The sequence below is a fragment of the Gopherus evgoodei genome, chromosome 3, assembly GCF_007399415.2.
Source record: "Gopherus evgoodei ecotype Sinaloan lineage chromosome 3, rGopEvg1_v1.p, whole genome shotgun sequence".
Taxonomy (NCBI): domain Eukaryota; kingdom Metazoa; phylum Chordata; order Testudines; family Testudinidae; genus Gopherus; species Gopherus evgoodei.
The window spans coordinates 172,391,825-172,412,599 of record NC_044324.1 but is presented as its reverse complement, the minus strand read 5'-3'; the positions used below and the strand labels follow the sequence as shown (position 1 = coordinate 172,412,599).

The window sequence follows — 20,775 nt, the reverse complement described above, 5'->3', positions numbered from 1 at the left end:
AGTGAGGATGTGCAAGAAATGCAAGCTGCTGTTTTTAAAGTTGTGATTAACAACTCTATTAGCAAGAAGAAGAATGTTTTTATTCAGCAACAGCAAAGTGAAAATGGTATTCAAGTAAGCACTACACCCCCATTTGAGAGAAAGGAAAATGAAGGTACTGAGAGATTAAGTGAGTTTCTACAATGTCACAAATTCAGAGCTAAGAATAGAAGGTCACCTGATTCTTAGCCTCATGCTCTACCCCTCTGCCTAAAGCATATGTCTTACCTCCCTCTGCTTTATCTTTAAGCAACTGCTGGTTTTGTTTATATAAACACACACATATCCCAGCAGTTCCTGCACCACTAATTTTATCTAGAGTTAGATAAAAATAAGTTAAATTGCTTCTTCACAGTATGTTGAACAAATCTGTGCTAATTACAGCTGTTATTTAGGATTTGCGTATCATCATCATTGAGTTAGCATATTTAATTTTTAAGCTAGAAACATTTTTAAAAGCTCCCCCAGTATGCATTCCTCCACTTCCAGACTGGAAACCAAAAGCAGAATTTTAATTCAGAGTAAGCCAACTAAATACTGTATATGCTGCCCTCCTCTTATTTATTTATTTAAGGACAAATCCTAGCTCTCCCTTATATAGAACTGCACTAGTTGATGTGGTGTGCACACTTCATCCTTACCACAAGGGAGGGGTCCAAAGCATTTTTTGGTAATGCAGCAGCGTTAATATGCTGATAGATGACCCAACATCTTCTAGTTTGACAAAACTACTCAGGTGAAAGCTGTGGAATCTGGAAAGTATCACTTCATTCCCTGCTTCCATACATGCTTAATGTAAAAACTACTGCCTTTTTACCAAGACCAGTTCAAGAAAATCAGATTCTAGTCAGTCAAAAAACAAAGGGTGGGAGAGGAGACTAATTTTAACATTAAAAAACCAAACCAAAACAACAATAATAATAATCCAGGTTATGTAGTTTCAGTCAACACACCTCTAGTGTCCAGAGACAGGAAGCATAATGCATGGAGAATACACAGCCATCCTCTTATTAGTGCTAATGTAAAAAGCCATTGCTTCCTGCAACGTTTGAACAGGAGCAACCAGTGAGCCTGTTGAGGCTGTTGGCCCTTGAAAAGATGGAATTCTGGTAGCAAAGTTCCCCCAGGTAGGAATAGGAAGGGACATGGGAATCAGGTACATAAACTCTAGGCACATTTCAGAGAGCAGGGACTAGGAAAGAGCTAGCATGGGTCTCTCTGCAGCAATCTTTGATTGGGGTAGAGCTAGGATGTCAGAGAAGGGCCAGCAAAGCTCCTGGCATAGAGGGAGCTGGGGCAGGACCTCAGGAGCAAGATTATACAGAAGCCCCAATAAAAAGATGCGGGAAGCCTGAATATAAGGGTGAAGGGTTGAATTCCTTTTAAAAAAACTTAATAAACCAGACCCCAGAGGGAGATTTTAATTTGTAACAACCACCTTTGTGTGATGTACAAGTACCTCTGGGGCACAGCACGGGGGGCTGAGGCACGGTGATGCACCACAGCAGGGCAGGAAGTGAAACCATGGCACAAGCCTCTCAAGTTGCACAAAAGGAGCCTGTCAGCAGAAGTTAACCCCATTAAATTATGTAGGCCCAGCTCCCCTGTGCCAGAGCAGGTGCTCTGCTCCCATTTCCTAGTTAAGGGGGGGGCCTCTAAGGGATCCAGGAGGGGCCCAGTGAAAGGAAGTCCATAAGGGAAGGCAGGAAAGAGTGCCAGTGAGTTAGAGCAGACTAGTTTAGTCAGGACGGGCAAGTGAGAGCTGCCAGAGACCAGGGGATCATGGAAGGTCCCAGAAGGAAGCCGGAGGTGATACCTGGGGGAAGGCTGAAGGCAGGGAGAGCACCCAAGGAAGTTTTGCTTGCTGACTTCCTCAAACCAGAGAGCCAGGGCCAAAGGGCTGAAGGCAGGAGGAGAAGCAGAGGGAGTTGCTTGCTGGCTCTAAGCTGCAGAGCTGGAACCAAGGGCTGATGGCGGAGAAGCAGTGGATGAGTTTACCTGTTAATATCTCCAGGGCCAGACAGCTGGTCCCAGAGGAGCTGAGAGAGGGTCATCAGGAGGGATGCTGCTCTGGCAAGGAAGCTCCCAGTAGAGAGCTGAAAGGGTTCCTGATGGGAAGAGCAGGGATGCACTCCAGATTGAAGGGCTGGGGCAGCTATCCTGGTACAAGGACTGGAGAGAGCTAGGACATGGTGAGGGACCCTGAGGCAGTATGTTGCATGCACTGTGTAGACTATGCTAGGGGAATTCTGCATTATAGGTGGATGGGACTCTTGTTATGGATTTATGTGCATGGGACTTTTGCAATAAATGACATCCCCCTGCCCAAAGGCTATATTTATGCTTGAGAAGATGCTTTGGAATATGTCTGAAGAGCTGAGGGAAACTGAGGCAGGTGCACCTGTCATGTGGTTATCCGCCAGTGGAGGGCACTCTGGGCACAGCTGCCCTTCTTACACAGCTACAGGAGCATGCTTGAGGCAAGAACATTAATACATCTCAGTATCATGTGCGTGTATTACTGACTCACCATTCCTGGTCAAAGCTTTCAAATATAACTCTACCAAACCCATTTCACCTTTCACAGGATTCCTTAACTATGGCTGCTAAAGAAATGTTTGTGTTCAGACTAAGGCCCTCATTTTTACCATCTACTTGACTTTGCAGTGAAGTGACCCCGTTGCATGTGGACCTTAGCTATGTTCTGTAGCAATATGCAGGGATACTGAACACAGAATTAGGACCCCAAAGGATTTGGCAGAAAGAGACGCTGGGTTGTGTGGGAAAAGAATTGTAAGTCAAAACACAAGAGCACTAGAGGCAAGAAATTTACAGGTAATGTAACAAACTGTGGAAGTGCATTTTGATTACCAGCAAATCTCAATGGGGATAAGATTACAAGCATAAGTAATATCATGGTTCTGCTTTAAGCCTCTAGTCCTTCAGCCTGGATTGAATTAAATGTGGCTAGATGTGCTGAAGCAGCTTTACAAGTATTGTAATTTCTTTGCAGCTAAAAGGGATTAGATGAATATTATTCAGGACTATACATTAATTGCTTCACTGCTGTCCAGTACACTAAGTACATCCATCCAGTTTATATGCGGCTCCTGTGCTCGGTCTACTGTGGCATCCAGAGGGTCAGATTTCAATTCAACATCCATTCTTTAAAATAGCAGCATATGAAAAGGCAAACGGAAGGAATATTCTGAACTCACTCTTTGGCACCAGGAATCAGATTTTCCCAGTCTATGAACTTACTATCATTGTTGTAGATTACCAGAAACATATTAATAGGTTTTGAAGTCCAAAAATAACCAGACATCAAATACATAAGCAGTGTCCTATTGCTTGCTTAAAGATGCTAGTTTCAATCCGTAAAAAAACAGACAGTGACCTAAAATTTTACCACTATAGAACAGTCACTCTGAGGCCTATTTGAAAGGATCTCTGTGACCTCAGTTTAAATCCTACTTAGTTGGGTTCCCTACTTTCAAAAGAACACCTTTATATTTGGAACCCAGTGACTCCTTGGTTAGCAATCGCAATCCAATGAGGACAGCTGAATAGATATGGAACTTTGAGATATCTGCTGAAGCAGCTTACAGAAGTTTGTACAAACTACTGTCTATGTTCCACTTGTTCTAGGGATAACTACAAAGCCGTGGTTTCACTACTGTCCTCCAGTCTCTCTCTCTCTCTCTCTCTCTCTCTCACACACACACACACACACACACACACACACCCTTCTAAAAAGACAGTCATCTCCTATCTACTGATCAGTAGATAGGATAGCCAAGAGAAAATACATTTGAACTTTCAACACTACTGTGTTAAAAAAGCTTGGGATCCTCAATGATCAATACACTTCCCATATTGTTCAGAGTGCAGAAAAGTCAAAGATGGCTGTACTTTTGAACAGCTACTCCCTCTAGCCTTACTATCTGAAGATGACTTTAAAAAGAAAATCCTGCATTGTAATTGTGGGGTAACAGAATACAGGAAACAGTACAGAATCATCAAGTTTAGAGCACAAAACCTCTGACTGATCAGAAACTTGGCAAAAAACAAAAAACAAACAAAAAAACACCTCTCTTACTTCCAATATTCATTTCTAGTAAGTATAGCGGGTGAAAGGTACCACACAGTCGCCTTTCTGCGAACCTTAACAACCCAAGTAGGAGAATTCTGTACCCACTTCAGTTAGCACATATTGGTTAATTCAGGCAGAGACTTTTCCCAGTGGTCTTTGGAGGGTTTTCCCATTGGGTTAACTCACTCAGCTTCTCCAGTTAAATCAAAGTATCCTCGGCTCAACAGGCTTTGCTCATTTCTGACTAGCCACATTTCAGTAAGTGAACCCAAAAAACATACTGAAAGGCCCCATGGAGCAGCTTGTATTCTTCAGAACTGAACTCTTAACACATACCGTACAGAAACTGAGAGCACTGGGTGTAACCTTCTTCCATTTCTTCACATTTGTCTGCAGCTGTCTGCATGTCACTGTAGGTCATAGCAAACACAGCAGCACCTGATTCCACTAGGAATTTGCACACCTGGACGTTATTGCAAGATGCTGCGCAGTGTAAAGGGGTCCTACAAATTGGGGAGAGGAAGAGTGATTGTTAGGTTCAAGACATCTTTTCAGATGTGTTACTGGCAGCAGTGCTTATTAGGTATGTCTACACTGCATCTGGAAGTGAGCTACTCACCCTGGCAGACAGACTTGTGCTAGCAGGGCTCACACTAGGGTACAAAAACATAGCTGTGGAGATGTAGCGGTTCAGGCTGGAAGATCATGTGAGACAGTACCCAAAGCTTTACTAAAGTCAAGACTGCACGTTAGCATTGCAAGCTCACCTGGATTCTCCTAGACAGTTGTGTCCACCCCAGCAGGGTTCAAATATTAATTTTCAAACAAAAAAGAAACAGGAACAAGTGTTTCTACACCAAGTATGGCATTACTATAGCTATTAACTGTAACCCAGAAGCATTATAGTCAAGGTCTTTCTGAGACACCACCTCTTCAACCTCAGGATTTTCTGTCCTCCGAACATCCCCATTGTGGGTTATGCCCCTCTTCCTCCTCTGTCCCACTCAAGGTGGTGGCTAAACTGGGTGAGGAAAACTGATTTAGCAGAGGTTCAGAAGCTTATGCTGCAGGGCTTCATCAACAGGCCATATTTTCATCCTATGTCCTTACTTGACACCTCACCAGGAATTGCTTCTGCCCAACCAGGTTCTCCAGCAGGAAAAGTATCACTAATTAGTTCTGTAATATCCCAGTGCACTTTGTTTAGATAGGAGCGAGTAATTCTCAAGCTCCAATCTCTTTCATTAAGACCACCTTGTGCTGCAACAGTTGAAATCCCACCTGTCCAGAACTCAAGAGCTTCATGGAGGGAATGCTTCCAGCTCCCATCTGCAGTGCAAAAAATAGGGTGCTGAGTTGGAGAGTCAAACTCAGATGCCTCCCATCAGATTAATTAAGGGCAGCTCAAAAGAACCTGTTTTTGGCAAGGAGTTTTCACACTAATACCACTTAAAGGAAACTGAAGACTGTCCTTACCATCCATCACTATCTGCAGCGTTAACATTCACACCAAACTGTACCAGAAACTTTACAATCTCGGTGTGACCAGCACACACGGCATTGTGAAGTGCCGTAATTCCTTCATCATTGGGCAGGCTGGGATCTTCAACCTACAGGGCATAGAAAAAGAAGCCATTCACATTCAAATGGTTTTCTCTATAGCACTACTGTCCAGATGGAACCATTTAAAAAATTGGACAGACTGTCATCTTGTTTTGAAAGATTATTTAAGAGTGAAGTTTCTGTGATGGATATGGGCAATAAGCAGCAACTAAATCAGTGGTTCTCAAACTTTTGTATTGGTGATGCCTTTGACTCAGCAAGCCTATGAGTGCAACACCTGTTATAAATTAAAAACACTTTTTAAATATTTAACACTATTACAAATACTGGAGACGAAGCGAGGTTTGGGGTGGATGCTGACAGTTCAGGACCCCCAAGTAATAACCTTGTGGCCCCGAGGGGTCACGACACCCAGTTTGAGAAACCCTGAACTAAATGAATGTACCCCTCTACCCCGCCAAGTCTCACACGTACACTTAACTCAAATTCACTGTAGCAGTCAATCACTGAAAATGGTTTACAGGGAATATTTGCAGTGTCCAGAAAATTTAGTAAAAAGCAGCATTACAGAATTGATCGGAACTAATTTTAGAGAAGGATGGCACAGCAACTTTTTGGAATTGGGAGTCAGGATTCTTGAGTATTTCACATTGAAACATAAGCAAGGTAAGTGATTTGTACTTGCGTGTTATCAAGTCATTTGATATATTATAGATTACATATTGTCAGAAGAGATCAAGACATACTAAGGACAACATGGCAAAATTATTCCCTAAAAAGACTTAACATTGAATATCCAGAACCAACACTGTGGATATGTTGCCACCTGAACTGGCCCCTCAGCGGGACCATCTCTTACAGACCCGATACCATCTTCTCAACATTTAGTGTCAAAAAGTTTCTGTCTGTAAGGTTCTCCATTTGAAATTTAAACTTCAATTTTAATCCTGTACTTTATAATATTTTTACCTCATAAATGATTCTCTGCACAAGGTCAAATTCTCCCTCCAAAGATGAATCTAAAAGCAATGCAAGGGGGTTGAATTTCACTCTCATTCCATGGGCAATCCTCTCTGAGCCAGTTTTACGTAAGTTCGTCCTCTTCCCCTGGGAGAGAAAAAAATTTAAATTTTATATATTATATATATATACACACACACACACACACACACACACACACGTACACATTATAGGAATTCTTGATACATTTGAGAACAATGGTAGAACTTATGCTTGAGGTAGTAGATGAAATCTAGACTCAAGATGTCCCCAAACCACCACTCTTCCTGCACAACACTGCACAGAGAGCTAGATGCATAATGGGAGATTTTTTGCCTCCCTCTGAAGGCTCAGATAAGGGCCACTGCTGGAGATTAGATACTAGACTGATGGTCCAGTCTAATACAGCAATTCCCATGGTCCTAACATAGCAAAATCATTAAACCAAAAGCCAACTAAAAATACTAACAAGGCAAACTATTATTGAATGAGTGCATTTTTGTATTCACACCATTTTATCATTCATCTGTCAAAAGCTATCACACTAACTAGAAGGAAGACATTTTTAAAACACTGGTATAAATTATAGTCCTTCTGGATTTCAACAAATTATTAAAAACTCATTAGCAAGAATAGGGATCATAGAAGCAAGTCACCTGGCTACATTAAAGAAAATTTTAGAGGGATCCTGTAGAACCATATTTAGATCTAAGTTAACATTTTTACAGCTGTGTTGGAAACAATTTTGACTTTACAAATACTTATTTGAAGCCCAACATTCTTATTGCTGAGAATGAGTATATGTTAAAAACGGCAATATCCCCAACTGCCTGTGCAGCGCCAATAAACACTATTCATAGGGCTATTCAAATTCCTACTGACAGATGTCAGGGAAAAAGATGTCAACAGAAGTGAGTCATGTTGGCTTCTGTTCATTTAAAAACACAGGAAAAATAAAACATTTAGCAGATGAAGAGAACCAACCAATCTATGATCTGCAAGTGAATTGACACTACTATGAGATTTCCAGAAAAATAAATTACAAAAAGCCAGGGTTTTTCAACAAACAGCTTGTCAAGAAACCCAAATATCCTAGTGTGGGCTCAACTTCCTGACTCGTTTCTTCACATCAGTCTAGAATCAGTATTGTAGAGAAAAGCTTCCAGAACATGTTCAAAATGGCCTCAAAAGTGATCAACTGAATTGAGTTCTTGGGATCTGGGAAATCCTGATTGTTCAAATTCTTCACACCTGCAAGTTTTTTGTTGGTTTTGTGGTTTTTTGAGGGGGGTGTGAGTGGGGGGTGGAAGTAGGGGTGGGATGGGAAGGTAACTGGTATTCCATGCAACATCAGAAGATGAAAGTGAACCTGATTGAAAGCTATTAGCTCCTCTGCTCTCCCAGTTGACTTGGTAGCATCCCACTTTGGTACACCAACCTAGTCTGTGTGTTTATAGTGTGTGAGGAACTGAAAACATTTAACATTTCTGTTCTAAACCAGTGGTTGTGCAGCATGTTTTGTCATCTCACCTTTTCTTACTCTTTATTATAGTAGCTTGTAAGTGGCACCAACTTCATGTAACCTACACTAATGGATGCTAATTAGTTGGAATTGTAGAGAATCATAAAAACCAACTACATTTCAGTAAAATAGATGAAATTTGAGAATGAAAGTTAACTATAGCTTTAGCACAAATTGTTTAGATAGTACACTTCCAATATACAACTTGGTCCAGGACTAAGCATATTAGGCTCCACCAAGTATCAATAATAACATGAATATAAATTTCAAAAAGCATTTACTATTTCAAAACCACAATTTTATTACTTCTAAGATGGAATTAGCTTCGAGTGAAATGGAGATTTATGCTGAGAGTGCTGTTTTCACAAACCCTAAGAGAAACTCTAGATGTGTTCTGTGTTGAATACTATTTGAAATTTTTAACCACAGTAAATATCCTGTTGTCTCCAAAAGTATCAGTACAGCTAGACTGGACACTGACAGAGGGGGACCTATAGCCTGCTAAGGTGACTAGTCTCCCACATACTGGTAGGAAATCTCTACAACCTACTACATAGTGCAATGCACAGGTTCTATTGGTGAAACCTAAAATGGCCTATGAAGTACTCAAACCTTAGGCTAACTAGAGGTGCTGGTACTTACAGGAGGTAAGGAAAACTGTCCAGTGACTTCAGGGGGTCGCATACTGAAGGAGTCCTCTCCCAATCCCCCTGGTTCTCCTGATGGGTAAGGAGGCGGTGGGTATGGAGGATATTCCTCCATGTAAACTTCCAGTGGTTCTGATGACTCTAGACTTGATTCTTCCATTTCAGACTGCACGAGCGCATCACTGTCTGATGTTACCTCAGGCACGCTATCTAGCCCTGCTGAAGGTAGAGGCACTTCATTCTGATCTGTGTGTGTGTTTTCTGCTTCCTCGGTGATGGCTGGTTCAGGTGTGGAAGGAACCACTTCTTTCTCGGATTCTGTGCTTAGATAAGGGTTCTGGATTTCTGTTGGGCTTTCAGGACTGGCAGACGTGGAGGTTTGTTTAGATGGATATGATGGGGTAGAGATGGTCTCCATGGCAGCCAGAGTGGTTCTCTGATACAAAAGCTTCTGAATATTAGGCCCATTCGGACCTTCTGGCTCAGTAATAGAGCTACGCTTCTTCAGTGGCCTTGGTGCATTAGACAGCTTCTTCCTTAGGGCCTCCAAATCGGCATCACTTTGATTTCGGTAAGGGTTGGATAAGAAAGGCAACAGTTTGGTAGGGCTGAGCGGGCGAGGAATTCGTTCAGTTTCATGATTCTCATGGGCAGAAGCTATTGTCTCCATTTCGGGCTCCGGACTGCCATGGCTATTTGAGTAGACGTTCTCTGTCTGCTGTGACTGATTTTGTGCGCCGATTCCAGCAATCACAGGCTTGCCATACACTGATGAGCAATTCAGAAAGAGAAAACTAAGTATTTGACCAACAAAAAGAACTATCTAGTACAGTGAGAAGGTAGAATAATTGTATCCTTTTGAACCTGCTAGAAGCCAGCCTTATTCTACAGATATTAAAATAACACCTTCCCAGTGTTAGAAGAAAGGTATTGTTTTAGAGACCAGGGTAACAGGACAGATATAAGTAACCATATTTTATACAAACATCTGGGGGGGGAGGAGGGGGGAAGAAGTTGATACTGTGCACTTCACTACTGTTCTTTCTGCTACAAACACACACTGACCTTTAGTAGCTAACGATTTATAGCTTCCATATCCCTCTTGGTTCCCCAAGAAAGTGATATACACATTACAGTCCCCATGTAACTTTACAAATGAAAGTGAAAGACATCCACATCCTTACTGCTTGAGAAGTGTGGGCCTCTGGTCTGTGCTCTCGTCAGAGCACTCTGCACTGCCTGCTGAAAATTCTTCCCAGGAGTCTGCTGCTGTGTGTACATGCTGTATATTGAACTCGCAGCCACGGTCTGTGGCTTTCGAAATGATGGAAGTGGGATTTCTTTGGATGGCTGAGGGGTGAAAGGTCTCACAGCTGCTGCAGGTGGGCTCTCTTGTTTGGATGAGGAAAGAATTTGGTCCTGGATAGTGGAAGGACCACTGGGAGGCACAGAGATTCGTTGTTGGATCTGCTGGGAAGTATGGGGTGGCTGCTGGGCTGCTGACTTCTGTTTATTTCCCATTGTTACAATAGCCAAAGGCAGCTTCTGTGGATTTCCATCAGGCTTAGTTTCAGAAGAAGATAGCTGACTGGCCTGACCAAAATAAGGTAAGTTTATCTGTTTTGGTTTAGTGGGAACAGGCGGTGGTACTTTTGTCACATTTTTATTGGCAATCTGCAAGACAAAAATATAGCTGAATTAACGAAAGTCTAATCTAGCACTGTGTTAAAAAGAGTGTTCTAGCAGATCTAGTGGGAAAGACACTGGGTAGACAGCACAATAGCTACAAATGTGATTAGCACTGCAGTGCTATTTATGGTCTCTATTGTTATTCATAAGAATGCACAAAATACCAAGATTTGAATTATAATCACAGCTGTTGTACACAATCCCTGGATTGGCCACAGAAAGTCTTAAATATCTGGCATTTGAAAGAGTCTGTTAAAGTGATAAATTATGGAGGAATCACAGTAGTTCTGTAAGGCTAGCTACAATGATACACACAAGTTTATTTTAACTTCTGTATCCTCTCTATTTTCACATGTGGCACCTGAATTTTTAGTCAAAGATTACTGAATTCTGTTGTGATTTATTTAAGATCCTAGGTATGCTACCAAATGGTGTTAATAGATTATAAACAGATACTCAAACCTGAACAGTTTGTTTTAAAGCATAGGTTCTGTATAGCATCTTAGCAAGGAAATACTGATCGCATGCAAGCAAACGTGAATAGCACAACTACTTGCACATGATAAATATTCAGAGTAGGTAGACTGAAGGGTTTGATTTTGAGAGCTATGTACTCACCTTAAAAGCCTACAATTCCCCTCTAGTATTCCCTTAAAAGAGCCAGAGCCCTTTCACAATTTTATTAAGGCAGTGTTTGTGAAGCTGTGCAGCAATCATTAATAGAAGGATTTCCTGGAATGCAGGAAAATGAGGTAAGTGCAAAACTAGAAGAGGACTATGCATTTTCTGCATACCTGACCATCTCGCAGGAGGTCTTCACTGCTCTGGTTTTTTCTCAGCGAGCCCAGTGCTGGCCCTCCAGTGGGCTGATCCACAGAATCAAACATTGAGAATGGACGCACCTTCTTCTCTTTCTCTCGTAGTGGAGTCTCTCCATCACCAGCTGAAGGAGAGGAAAGGCAGAATTAAGGCAAATACAGTGAAACCCCACTATAACGCAATGTTTGGGGTCCAAAAAATTCCATCGCGATAAATGCGGAGTCGCGGTATAGCGAGGTTTCAAGCCGGTTAGTTTAAGTCAGTGGTCCCCAATGCGGTGCATTGATGTACACCACCTAGTGCCTAGTACCCAGCAGAGAAGAGAAGCCACAGCCCCGCGCCTGCCAGGGACAGACAACTCCGAGGCTGCGGGCGCCGGTGCTCACTGTCCCCAGCAGGCACGAGGCCGCGGCTTCCCTCTCCTGCTGGGCACTAGGCGGGGGCATATCAATGTCCCGGCGAGAACCATGGCATTGGGGACCACTGGTATTAGGCCTTAAAGGGGAGCCAACTTATGATCGCGTTATATGCAATTTCGCATTACAGTGGGGCGCATCATTGCAAGGTTTGACTGTATCTGGAATCCATTTGCATCAATAAGCGGTCCATTTCACTCTTCTGTCACTGTATGGAATTGTATAGGGAAGCTTATATATAATCCTACTTTCCATGCCATACTCTAAAGACCCCAAGAAAAGTTTCAAAGGCTAGCCGTGCTAGTCTGGATCTGTAAAAGCAGCAAAGAATCCTGTGGCACCTTATAGACTAACAGACGTTTTGGAGCACGAGCTTTCGTGGGTGAATACCCACTTCGTCGGATGCATCTGTTGTACATAAGATGTAAACCAAACCAGATCAGGTCTGCACGCAATATTCTCTACTGTAATAACACCATACAAAATTAGCAAAAAGAACAGGAGTACTTGTGGCACCTTAGAGACTAAACAAATTTATTTCAGCATAAGCTTTCGTTGGCTACAGCTCACTTCTTCAGATGCATACAAAATTAGGGGATTTAAAAAACAAACACCAACAACCAGTAGATTGTTAGTAGGTTTGCTACAGTAACCTGCAAAAACAACCGTCTTCAATTCTATTACTAAAATTAATTATAGACATCAACTTGTAAATAAATGTTTGTCGTTAACTGGTTTCTCACCAGTGTATAGATTAGCAATTATGAATAAAACGTAACTTTTGTATAAGACGAATAAGAACTCACCTTGCCCTTCATTAGTCACATTTCCTTTTGCTGAAGAAGAGACTGGTCCTTGGCTAATGAAGTTGTCTGCGTTTGAATTACACCATTCAGAGACAGCCGGTGGAGGTTTTGAACCTGGGATTGTAAGACCTAGTGTGTAGACGGAGGAAAGAAAAACAGTTTTAACTAAAACCATTTTCATTTATTGACCTTTGTTCATTAGCCTCTTCATTAAATGAGATTCCTCCATCATATAATTTATAAATTTAAGATAAATATCACTCTAGATTTCTCAGGCTCTTTTAAGAATCCTTTGCATGGCTTGCACACATTTTGCCTCTAATTACAACATAAAAAATTAACACAACTTTTATATTTCCCAGAGCAGTGAAGCTCACTAATGTCAGCATTTGCCTGCATTTTGGGATTGTAACTTTTGTAGGCAAAATCTCCTAGACTGCTGTTTTCACTGGCATGCTCCTGGTTGGTATGCAACTTTCCTAGGCTAATAAAATATAGTCTGTAAAACAAGAAATGGTGTGTGGGTGGGGGGGCACTAAAGAAAAATATGAGCCATCAAAGCAGTAGTAAATCCAGCCAGTGACACCCAAAACAGCAGAAAAATCATCCATATATTCAATGTGCACACAGACACAATTAGAGAGGGATGATCTTTAAATTCACTGGAGCAGATATAAAATCTGCTTCAAAAACAAACAAGCTGTTGCATGGATCTTGTTCTTAGTTTCAGTACTGTAGGAGTAAAGAGTTTCACTATATATTTGCAAAATAACACCCTTCTAATGCAGTAGAAATGGACAAACTTTTAAGACAAATTTTGTCCTGAACTAAAGGATCAGAAGTTGTACCTCTTGGTAACCAGTGATTATGACATGCTAGAGATAAGATATAACTAGAGTTTGAGTCAATCTCATGCAGAAGCAGCAGAGCACTACACATAGAAAGCTTTCACTACAGAAAGCAAGGCTAGCAGCAATCAAGAAGCCACGGAACCAGAGATCAGCTGATGACAACAAATGAGAAAACAGGGGCAGGAGCAAGGTCATAGGTTCAAGAGAAGGGAATCAAAGGGGGATACAGGACAGAGAACCCTGTGATTAAAATTTAGGTTTCACTACGGCCAAGTGTGATGCCATGTACCAGATCCTTCGTGGCCTCCTGGTGGAGGCCCCACAGTCCTACTACACGTAACCCCAGGAATGGAGCAACCAAGGTGGGTCCTCCAGGGTTGCCTAGAGAGACTGCATAGAAGCAGCCAATCAGAGCCCAGCAGGCTCAGATAAGTGGGAGTTGCGGGGCTTTGCCTTAGTGGGTCAGTTTCCTGCTGGGACCAGAGAGACATGGCAGGGTGCTCCTCTCCGGCCACAGGAGCTTGAGGGACTACCAGAATTTGGTTCTGTCTGCATTTACTTAAGCTGGGAATGAGAGGTCCTGAGAACTTTAACCCTAAGATAGCGGGTGAACATAAAGGGGCCAGGTGGGAAGAGGCCCAGGGAAGTAGCAGCAACAAATTGAAGTGAGCAATATGTGGCTGCTGTTTATAAAGTTCCAGGGTTGGAGACTAGAGTAGTAGGCAGGCCCAGGTTCCCCCACTGGTGAAGTGGTGTAAACCCTCAGAAGAGGACAAGGCTTTTTTGGAAAGCCAGGTAAAGAGCTGCATTTAAAGGGCCCAGAGCTAGGGCTGAAGACCCTGATGAGGGTAGATAAACAGCATTGTTGAAACCTTTCAGAGGTAACAAGTCCATTTTGGATTGTGTGAGCTGGCTGGAAGGCTGAGGCACTGTAGACCCCTCAAAGTGAGGTTGCCAACCTTAACGGTCACAGGAGAGGTGGAAAAGGACTGCAGTACTACACATAGCAGCAGGAGGCACTCAAGAGGTGAGTGTCCCTATTACACCAAGGCTTGAGTTCCACTCCAACAATTTTAGTCACTACTCGATAAATATTTTGGAAGTAGAGAAGGACATTTGCATCATTTCTGGGCAATGACTTTTTCTTAAATAGTGATGGGGAAGGAAGGAAGAAGAGGAGCAATGAGTACTGCACAATTCAACCTCTTTTCCCCTTTTGTGATATGTTGAGTTTCTCTTATGCACTTCTCTTTCAGAGGTCTTGTGTCCCTGTGCAAGCATGAAGGATGCTTTTATATCTCTCACATTTTCCATATTGCTTTACCTCTAACCAGTCAAAGATATCTCCTGGCAAGAACTGCACGGAAAGAACACGCCAAGCCCACTAGCATTCCTTTTATACCAGCAGGAGAAACGAAGACCAGAAATCAAACTCTGGCTCCCTACATAGCAATTTGCAATCAAAGGCCAGCCTGTTTCCCCTCCACCCCACCAGTGACTGAACATTTATAGTAAAGCATCAGTCAGTGTTACAGGTTTTATTCCCCAAATGCATAATAAAAGGATCTTAGATTGCTTCGTGACTGAGCTTAACAGCTCCAGGATTCCAACCAATCTGCTAGGATACACAGATGCTGAATTGGTCTTCTTCTCTGTAATGACAGTAAAATCGCTAACCAGCAGAGTCACTTTAATCTTTAATCTTGTAATACTGTTTGGGGTACTAACATAAAGACATTAGAGAGAGTAGAAGTAGTATAAAAAAAAGCTTTTGTGGAAGGAATTTAATAGAAACTGAGAATTAGATAAATTACCAGCAGGAGCTTTAGCTTGAGAAACACCCACAGCTCTCATATTTGGCAGAGTTTGTGTTTTCAGAGGACCATCGGGTGCCTGCAAAGTTGGGGTCCCCTCTGGAAATGCAGGTTTCACTAGAAGTTCAGGCCTGGAGGCAACACGTGGCATGGTGGAGGACTGGATATAAGGACCTACTGCTGCCACTCGACTTGGGGCAGATACCACTTGCTGGGGTGGATTCCCATCTGAAGAAATCTAAATAAAGAATGCAAGTACAAATAATTGAATATGGCAATACACACCACAGACCACTACAGGAGTCAGGAAAAAAGGCATAAAACCCAGTAGCATTCTCTTATTAAAAGTAAAGTTTCTTTACAGTCCAAGTAAATATACCAGCTCTGTAAAAAACAAGGCTATCTGAAAAATTTAACAGCAGCACAAAGAGAGCTCTTACCTATGAACACTAAGTAGGTTAACACCAATGCAGCATGAAAAGCACTTTAATAATACAAGACTATCACCACCAAGGGATAGAGAAAAACAATCTTCCCCACAAGCAGGGTCTTGACTTAATATTGTCAAACTAAACAGCATTATCAACAACTATCCAGCCCTTACCGGTACATTCTCCTTCTGTTGCAGTGCTGCCTTCTTCTTCCACAGTCGATCTCTCAGCTCATTAACACGCTTATCCATAACTGCCACCTCTGAGTTGCGCTTGTTTAAACACTCCCTCTGTTGCTGCAGCTTGGCATTCTGCTCCTGGTTCAGTTTGTTCCTCAACTGAATATATTCAAAGGGGTGGGGGGGGGAAGAGTAACAAAAAACAGATCAGCGTTCAGGATGAAGACCAGGAGGCACTTGAGGAAATAAACAGAATTCTAAAAGGTAAAGTCACACACACAAATTGGGGTTACTTTTCCCTTCTTTTCATAACAATCTGTTGATTAGTCAATTTTACTTTAACAATATATACAACCTGTTCAATACTGTATATACCTGTTATCTTGAATATGATAGATATGCTGCCCTCCCAACACATCTCATGCAGCTCTGTGGCTTTTGGAGGAATGGAAGTGTGCTGTATTTCTAAGACAAGACATGGACATACCAACTTCTAGCCATTATTGGAAGTTCTCATTTGCAAAGCAGATTTGCCATTACCTGTAGCTCCTTGTACAATCGGTCAAGCTCAGCTACAGCAGACTGGTTGTCATGGTAACCATCAATCCGGCCATTCTTCAGCATCTCCAGTTGTCTGGTAAGTTCCTCGACTTTTGACACAGCCAGTACCAGCTCTCGCTGCTTTTGCTGGAACAAACTGTTCATCTGTTCAATTTCCTCCACTAGAAAGGAAGAAAGCACAATAGCAACAGCTGAGAAAGAACCAAGTGTGGGTTGCATCCAAGGCAGCAGTTAAGGGAACAGAGAACGCCCTGCAGTTCTTCAGAACAATGCTGGAGCCAGGTCTACAGCAGGCAGTTACAAATGAACTGGACACAAAAATCCTTTGTAGGTGCTTCTTAGACTAAAGTTAATCTGTTTTCTGGGTCTTTACAAAATATACAGCAAGGAAATTAGTTCCGGTAAATCCCAAATTTACATTAATTCTGTGCATCAAATGTGTTGGTGAGAAACAATCAAAATAAATATTGCTTTGATCATTTGAAGTACACATTTATCAGGCGGAGTTACCAGGAGGAAGCTAAATTCAGCCTCATGCAGGAACTGCTCATGGAAATTAACCAAGTAATACTCAGATAGGTGCTTTTACAATATGCAGAGTCTTAACATTAGATAGTATGAATGACTGAGTATATAGACACGAGTTATTCAATAGGTCATCAAATCTCTTGGGATCTCTGAATGGACTTACAAGCTTATCACAAATAGCATCCTATCGAGACACTCCAAATCAGGAATTTCTACTGTCTGAACCCATTATGTTACACTTTAAATAATATTGTATGTCTATAAGTAGCTAATGAGACATGACAACTAAAATCACTGCCAAGTATCAGAGAGGTAGCCATGTTAGTCTGTATCCACAAAAACAAAGGATTCTGCTGGCACCTTAACAGATTTATTTGGGCATAAGCTTTTGTAGGTAAAAAGCCTCACTTCTTCAGATGCATGGAATGTAAATTACAGATGCAGGCATAAATACACGGTCATCTGTAACATATTCTTCCAACAGTTTCCAAACTTTGCTTATTTTGTCGACCCATTACTGCCTTCCACTCATTATCTGATGTCTGCTCTGCGCATTATCTTCGAGTTATACAATAAGTCTGGGGCCTTGCTTTAACTGATATCTGGAAAGCACCAGGTGTGTTTTTGACATGAATAAATTATTTTTCTTTAAACTTTGCTGTAAGAGAGTCTTATTGCACAATACTATATATAGACAGGGAAAGAAAATATTTCAACTGATATGAAATTTGAAATAAGCATGGGACACTATGATTAACTGGCCAAGATGTGATACCCCAAAAAATTATTTGGTGGCAAGATAGACTCTAGTTTATTTTTTTTTACAATACCACTTTTGCGACTCAGAAGCCAGGTCCTGTTCTAAAGGCAGCATGGATAGTATGCCATGCAGAGCTTTTTTCAGGGATGACTAAAGAAGAAGGATGTAACAGTCTAAATATTTAAAGGATGTTAATATCAAGGATGGAAAAATATTTAATGTGATTCAAAGGGTATATAATAAGGAAGTTAAAGAAAATATACTAGGCTGAAGAATACAGTTTCCCAGGGATGTGGTGGAAACATTGTGTGGACATTTAAAATTAAAGACAGAAAATTTACTTTAAGCATCAACCCACCATTTGCAGGGAGATCAAAGAGATCATCTTACAGATATTTTAAAAATGTTTTTCAGATTTTTAAAACATTCAGTTGATTGACTCTGCACCAGAACATTTTAACTGAAAAGCTTTAAATTTTAAAATGAAAGTTCCACAGTCCAAGAATGTTTTATGAGCTATTTCACACAACAACACCTCCAATATGATCTCCTGTCATAAACAGATAGTTAAGGGTTAATGTCTCTTTTACTGTAAAGGGTTAAGAAGCTCAGTAAACCTGGCTGACACCTGACCAGAGGACCAATAGTGGGACAAAATACTTTCAAATCTTGGTGGAGGAAAGTCTTTGTTTGTGCTCTTTGTTTTGTGGTTGTTCGCTCTCGGGACTGAGAGGGACGGGATATCAATCCAGGCTCTCCAAATCTTTCTGAATCAGTCTCTCACGTTTCAACGTGTAAGTAATTAGCCAGGCAAGGCGTGTTAGTCTTAGGTTTGTTTTCTCAACTTGTAAATGTTTCTTTTTGCTGGAAGGATTTTACTTCTGTTTACTGTAACTTTGAATCTAAGGCTAGAGGGGGTTTCCTCTGGGCTATATGAATCTGAGTACCCTGTAAAGCATTTTCCATCCTGATTTTACAGAGATGATTTTTATCTTTCTTTCTTTAATTAAAAGCTTTCTTTTTTAAGAATCTGATTGATTTTTCTTTGTTTTAAGATCCAAGTGGATTGGGTTTGGACTCACCAGGGATTGGTGAGGGCAAAGGAGGGGGGACGGTTAATTCCTCCTTGTTTTAAGATCCAAGGGGTTTGGATCTGTGTTCACCAGGGAATTGGTGAAACCTCTCAAGGCAACCCAGGGAGGGGAAAGTTTTGGGGGGACAGAAAGTGCCCCAGACACTGAAATTCTGGGTGGTGGCAGTGTACCAGATCTAAGCTAGTAATTAAGCTTAGAAGGGTCCATGCAGGTCCCCCACATCTGTACCCTAAAGTTCAGAGTGGGGAAAAAACCTTGACACCTCTCCAGAGCTGCTCACCGAGTTTTCCATTGCTGAGTCTTTTCTGCTCCACATGGCCTTTGAGCGCTCTCACTTTCTTCAGCTTGGCTTCTTGATTCTCAGCGATTTCCTTTAGTCGCTTAAGTTTTTCCTTTTCAGCAGCTTGCTGTTGCTGTCGCTGATCCTGCTGTTTCAGGAATTTCAAACGCTGCTCCTGCAGTAGAGACAGGAAGCAATTTAGCAATTATTATTTTGAATAGGTTATATGCTTGATCAAGGTAATGTATTGATGGATATAATCTCAGATATAGTAGTCTTAAGAGATAAAGTAGCATGTCACATATTGCATATTAAGGTTCTATCCCATAATCCGATATTAGACCTCTCAGATCAGGAAAGTAATGATTACAGCTACTACAACAAAATTGATGCTGCACTAGAAAAGCATCTCCATATCTTAAAATGTATGAATCTATGAACAATTGGGTTAAAGGCAGAGGGACCGTCATATCATCTAGTCTGATCTCCTGTATATGACAGGCTAAGAGATTTCACCCAGTTACCCCTATACTGAGTCCAATAGCTTGTGTCTGACTAAATCCTTCCAGAAAGGCACCCAGTCTTGATATAATGACTTCAAGACATGGATACGCCACTGTTTCCCTTGATAGTTTGTTCCTGCAGTTAATGGAGAACAGTTACCAAGGGTTATTCAAGCACTCCATCGAAATATCGTGGCCCAGATTTTCAAAGATGACCACTGTTTTTGGGTGGGTCTTCAGCACATTTGGGGGGGGGGGGCGGATATCAGACCACTTTAAGGCATCTCAAATTGGGCAGAATTTGAGGCACCCAAAATCACTAGTCATGTCTGAAAATATTGGCTTGAAGAAAAAAGGGCAACATGGGTCACTTTCATAGTTAATCGAAGTATTACCTGCAGTATCCTAGGTTGCATCAGTTTGGTGTTTTCCCCCCACCCTCCCATGTGCTCGGGAATACAAACTAGCAACATCACAGCCTCACTCTAGAACAGTGGTTTTCAACCTTTTCTCATTTGTAGACCCCTTAAAGTTTCAAATGGCAGTATGGACCCCTTTGGAAATCTCAGACAGTCTGCAGACCCCAAGTTGAAAATCACTACTCTAGAAAGCTAAAATTGATTTTCTTCAGCGATAATCTGACAGGATTCAGCTGGAAGTGGCCTTGAGCACAAATGAAAGAAGTAACTCAGCAGGAATGGTGAAAAGACTGGGTGTGCGAACAACTTGGACTTGCTAATAATCCTCCAGGAAAGAGAGGCATCCCAGCTGAAACAAATTATTCTGTAGAACATCCAACAGACAACTTATTTACAAGATGCGGGCCACAGAGCAAACCTGCCTGATGGATGGTCATCCAGACTATTTGTGCAGATGCTGGAAGACAACCACAGTGCAGACTGAGAAACTGTGTATATCCAGTTTTTCCTGTTTGATTTCCTTTGGAATAAGTATTTTCTATTTTTGTTCTTAAAGATGTTGTGCTCATAGACTCATAGACTCATAGACTCTAGGACTGGAAGGGACCTCGAGAGGTCATCGAGTCCAGTCCCCTGCACTCATGGCAGGACCAAATACTGTCTAGACCATCCCTGATAGACATTTATCTAACCTACTCTTAAATATCTCCAGCGATGGAGATTCCACAACTTCCCTAGGCAATCTATTCCAGTGTTTAACTA

At 41.7% G+C, this 20,775-nt stretch overlaps 1 protein-coding gene across 1 annotated transcript in view; it reads right to left on the bottom strand.

Moving 5' to 3' along the window:
• The window catches only part of TP53BP2 (tumor protein p53 binding protein 2), a 67,239-nt gene that overhangs the window by 5,097 nt on the left and 41,367 nt on the right, over positions 1-20,775 (bottom strand). The window contains exons 6-16 of the mRNA XM_030557431.1: positions 19,092-19,266; positions 16,409-16,590; positions 15,863-16,027; positions 15,259-15,496; positions 12,594-12,722; positions 11,347-11,495; positions 10,048-10,537; positions 8,859-9,631; positions 6,665-6,802; positions 5,609-5,742; positions 4,469-4,635 (exon numbers count right to left, since the gene is read on the bottom strand). Of these exons, the coding sequence (XP_030413291.1) occupies positions 4,469-4,635; positions 5,609-5,742; positions 6,665-6,802; positions 8,859-9,631; positions 10,048-10,537; positions 11,347-11,495; positions 12,594-12,722; positions 15,259-15,496; positions 15,863-16,027; positions 16,409-16,590; positions 19,092-19,266 (2,740 nt within the window). The remainder of the gene's footprint in view (positions 1-4,468; positions 4,636-5,608; positions 5,743-6,664; positions 6,803-8,858; positions 9,632-10,047; positions 10,538-11,346; positions 11,496-12,593; positions 12,723-15,258; positions 15,497-15,862; positions 16,028-16,408; positions 16,591-19,091; positions 19,267-20,775) is intronic.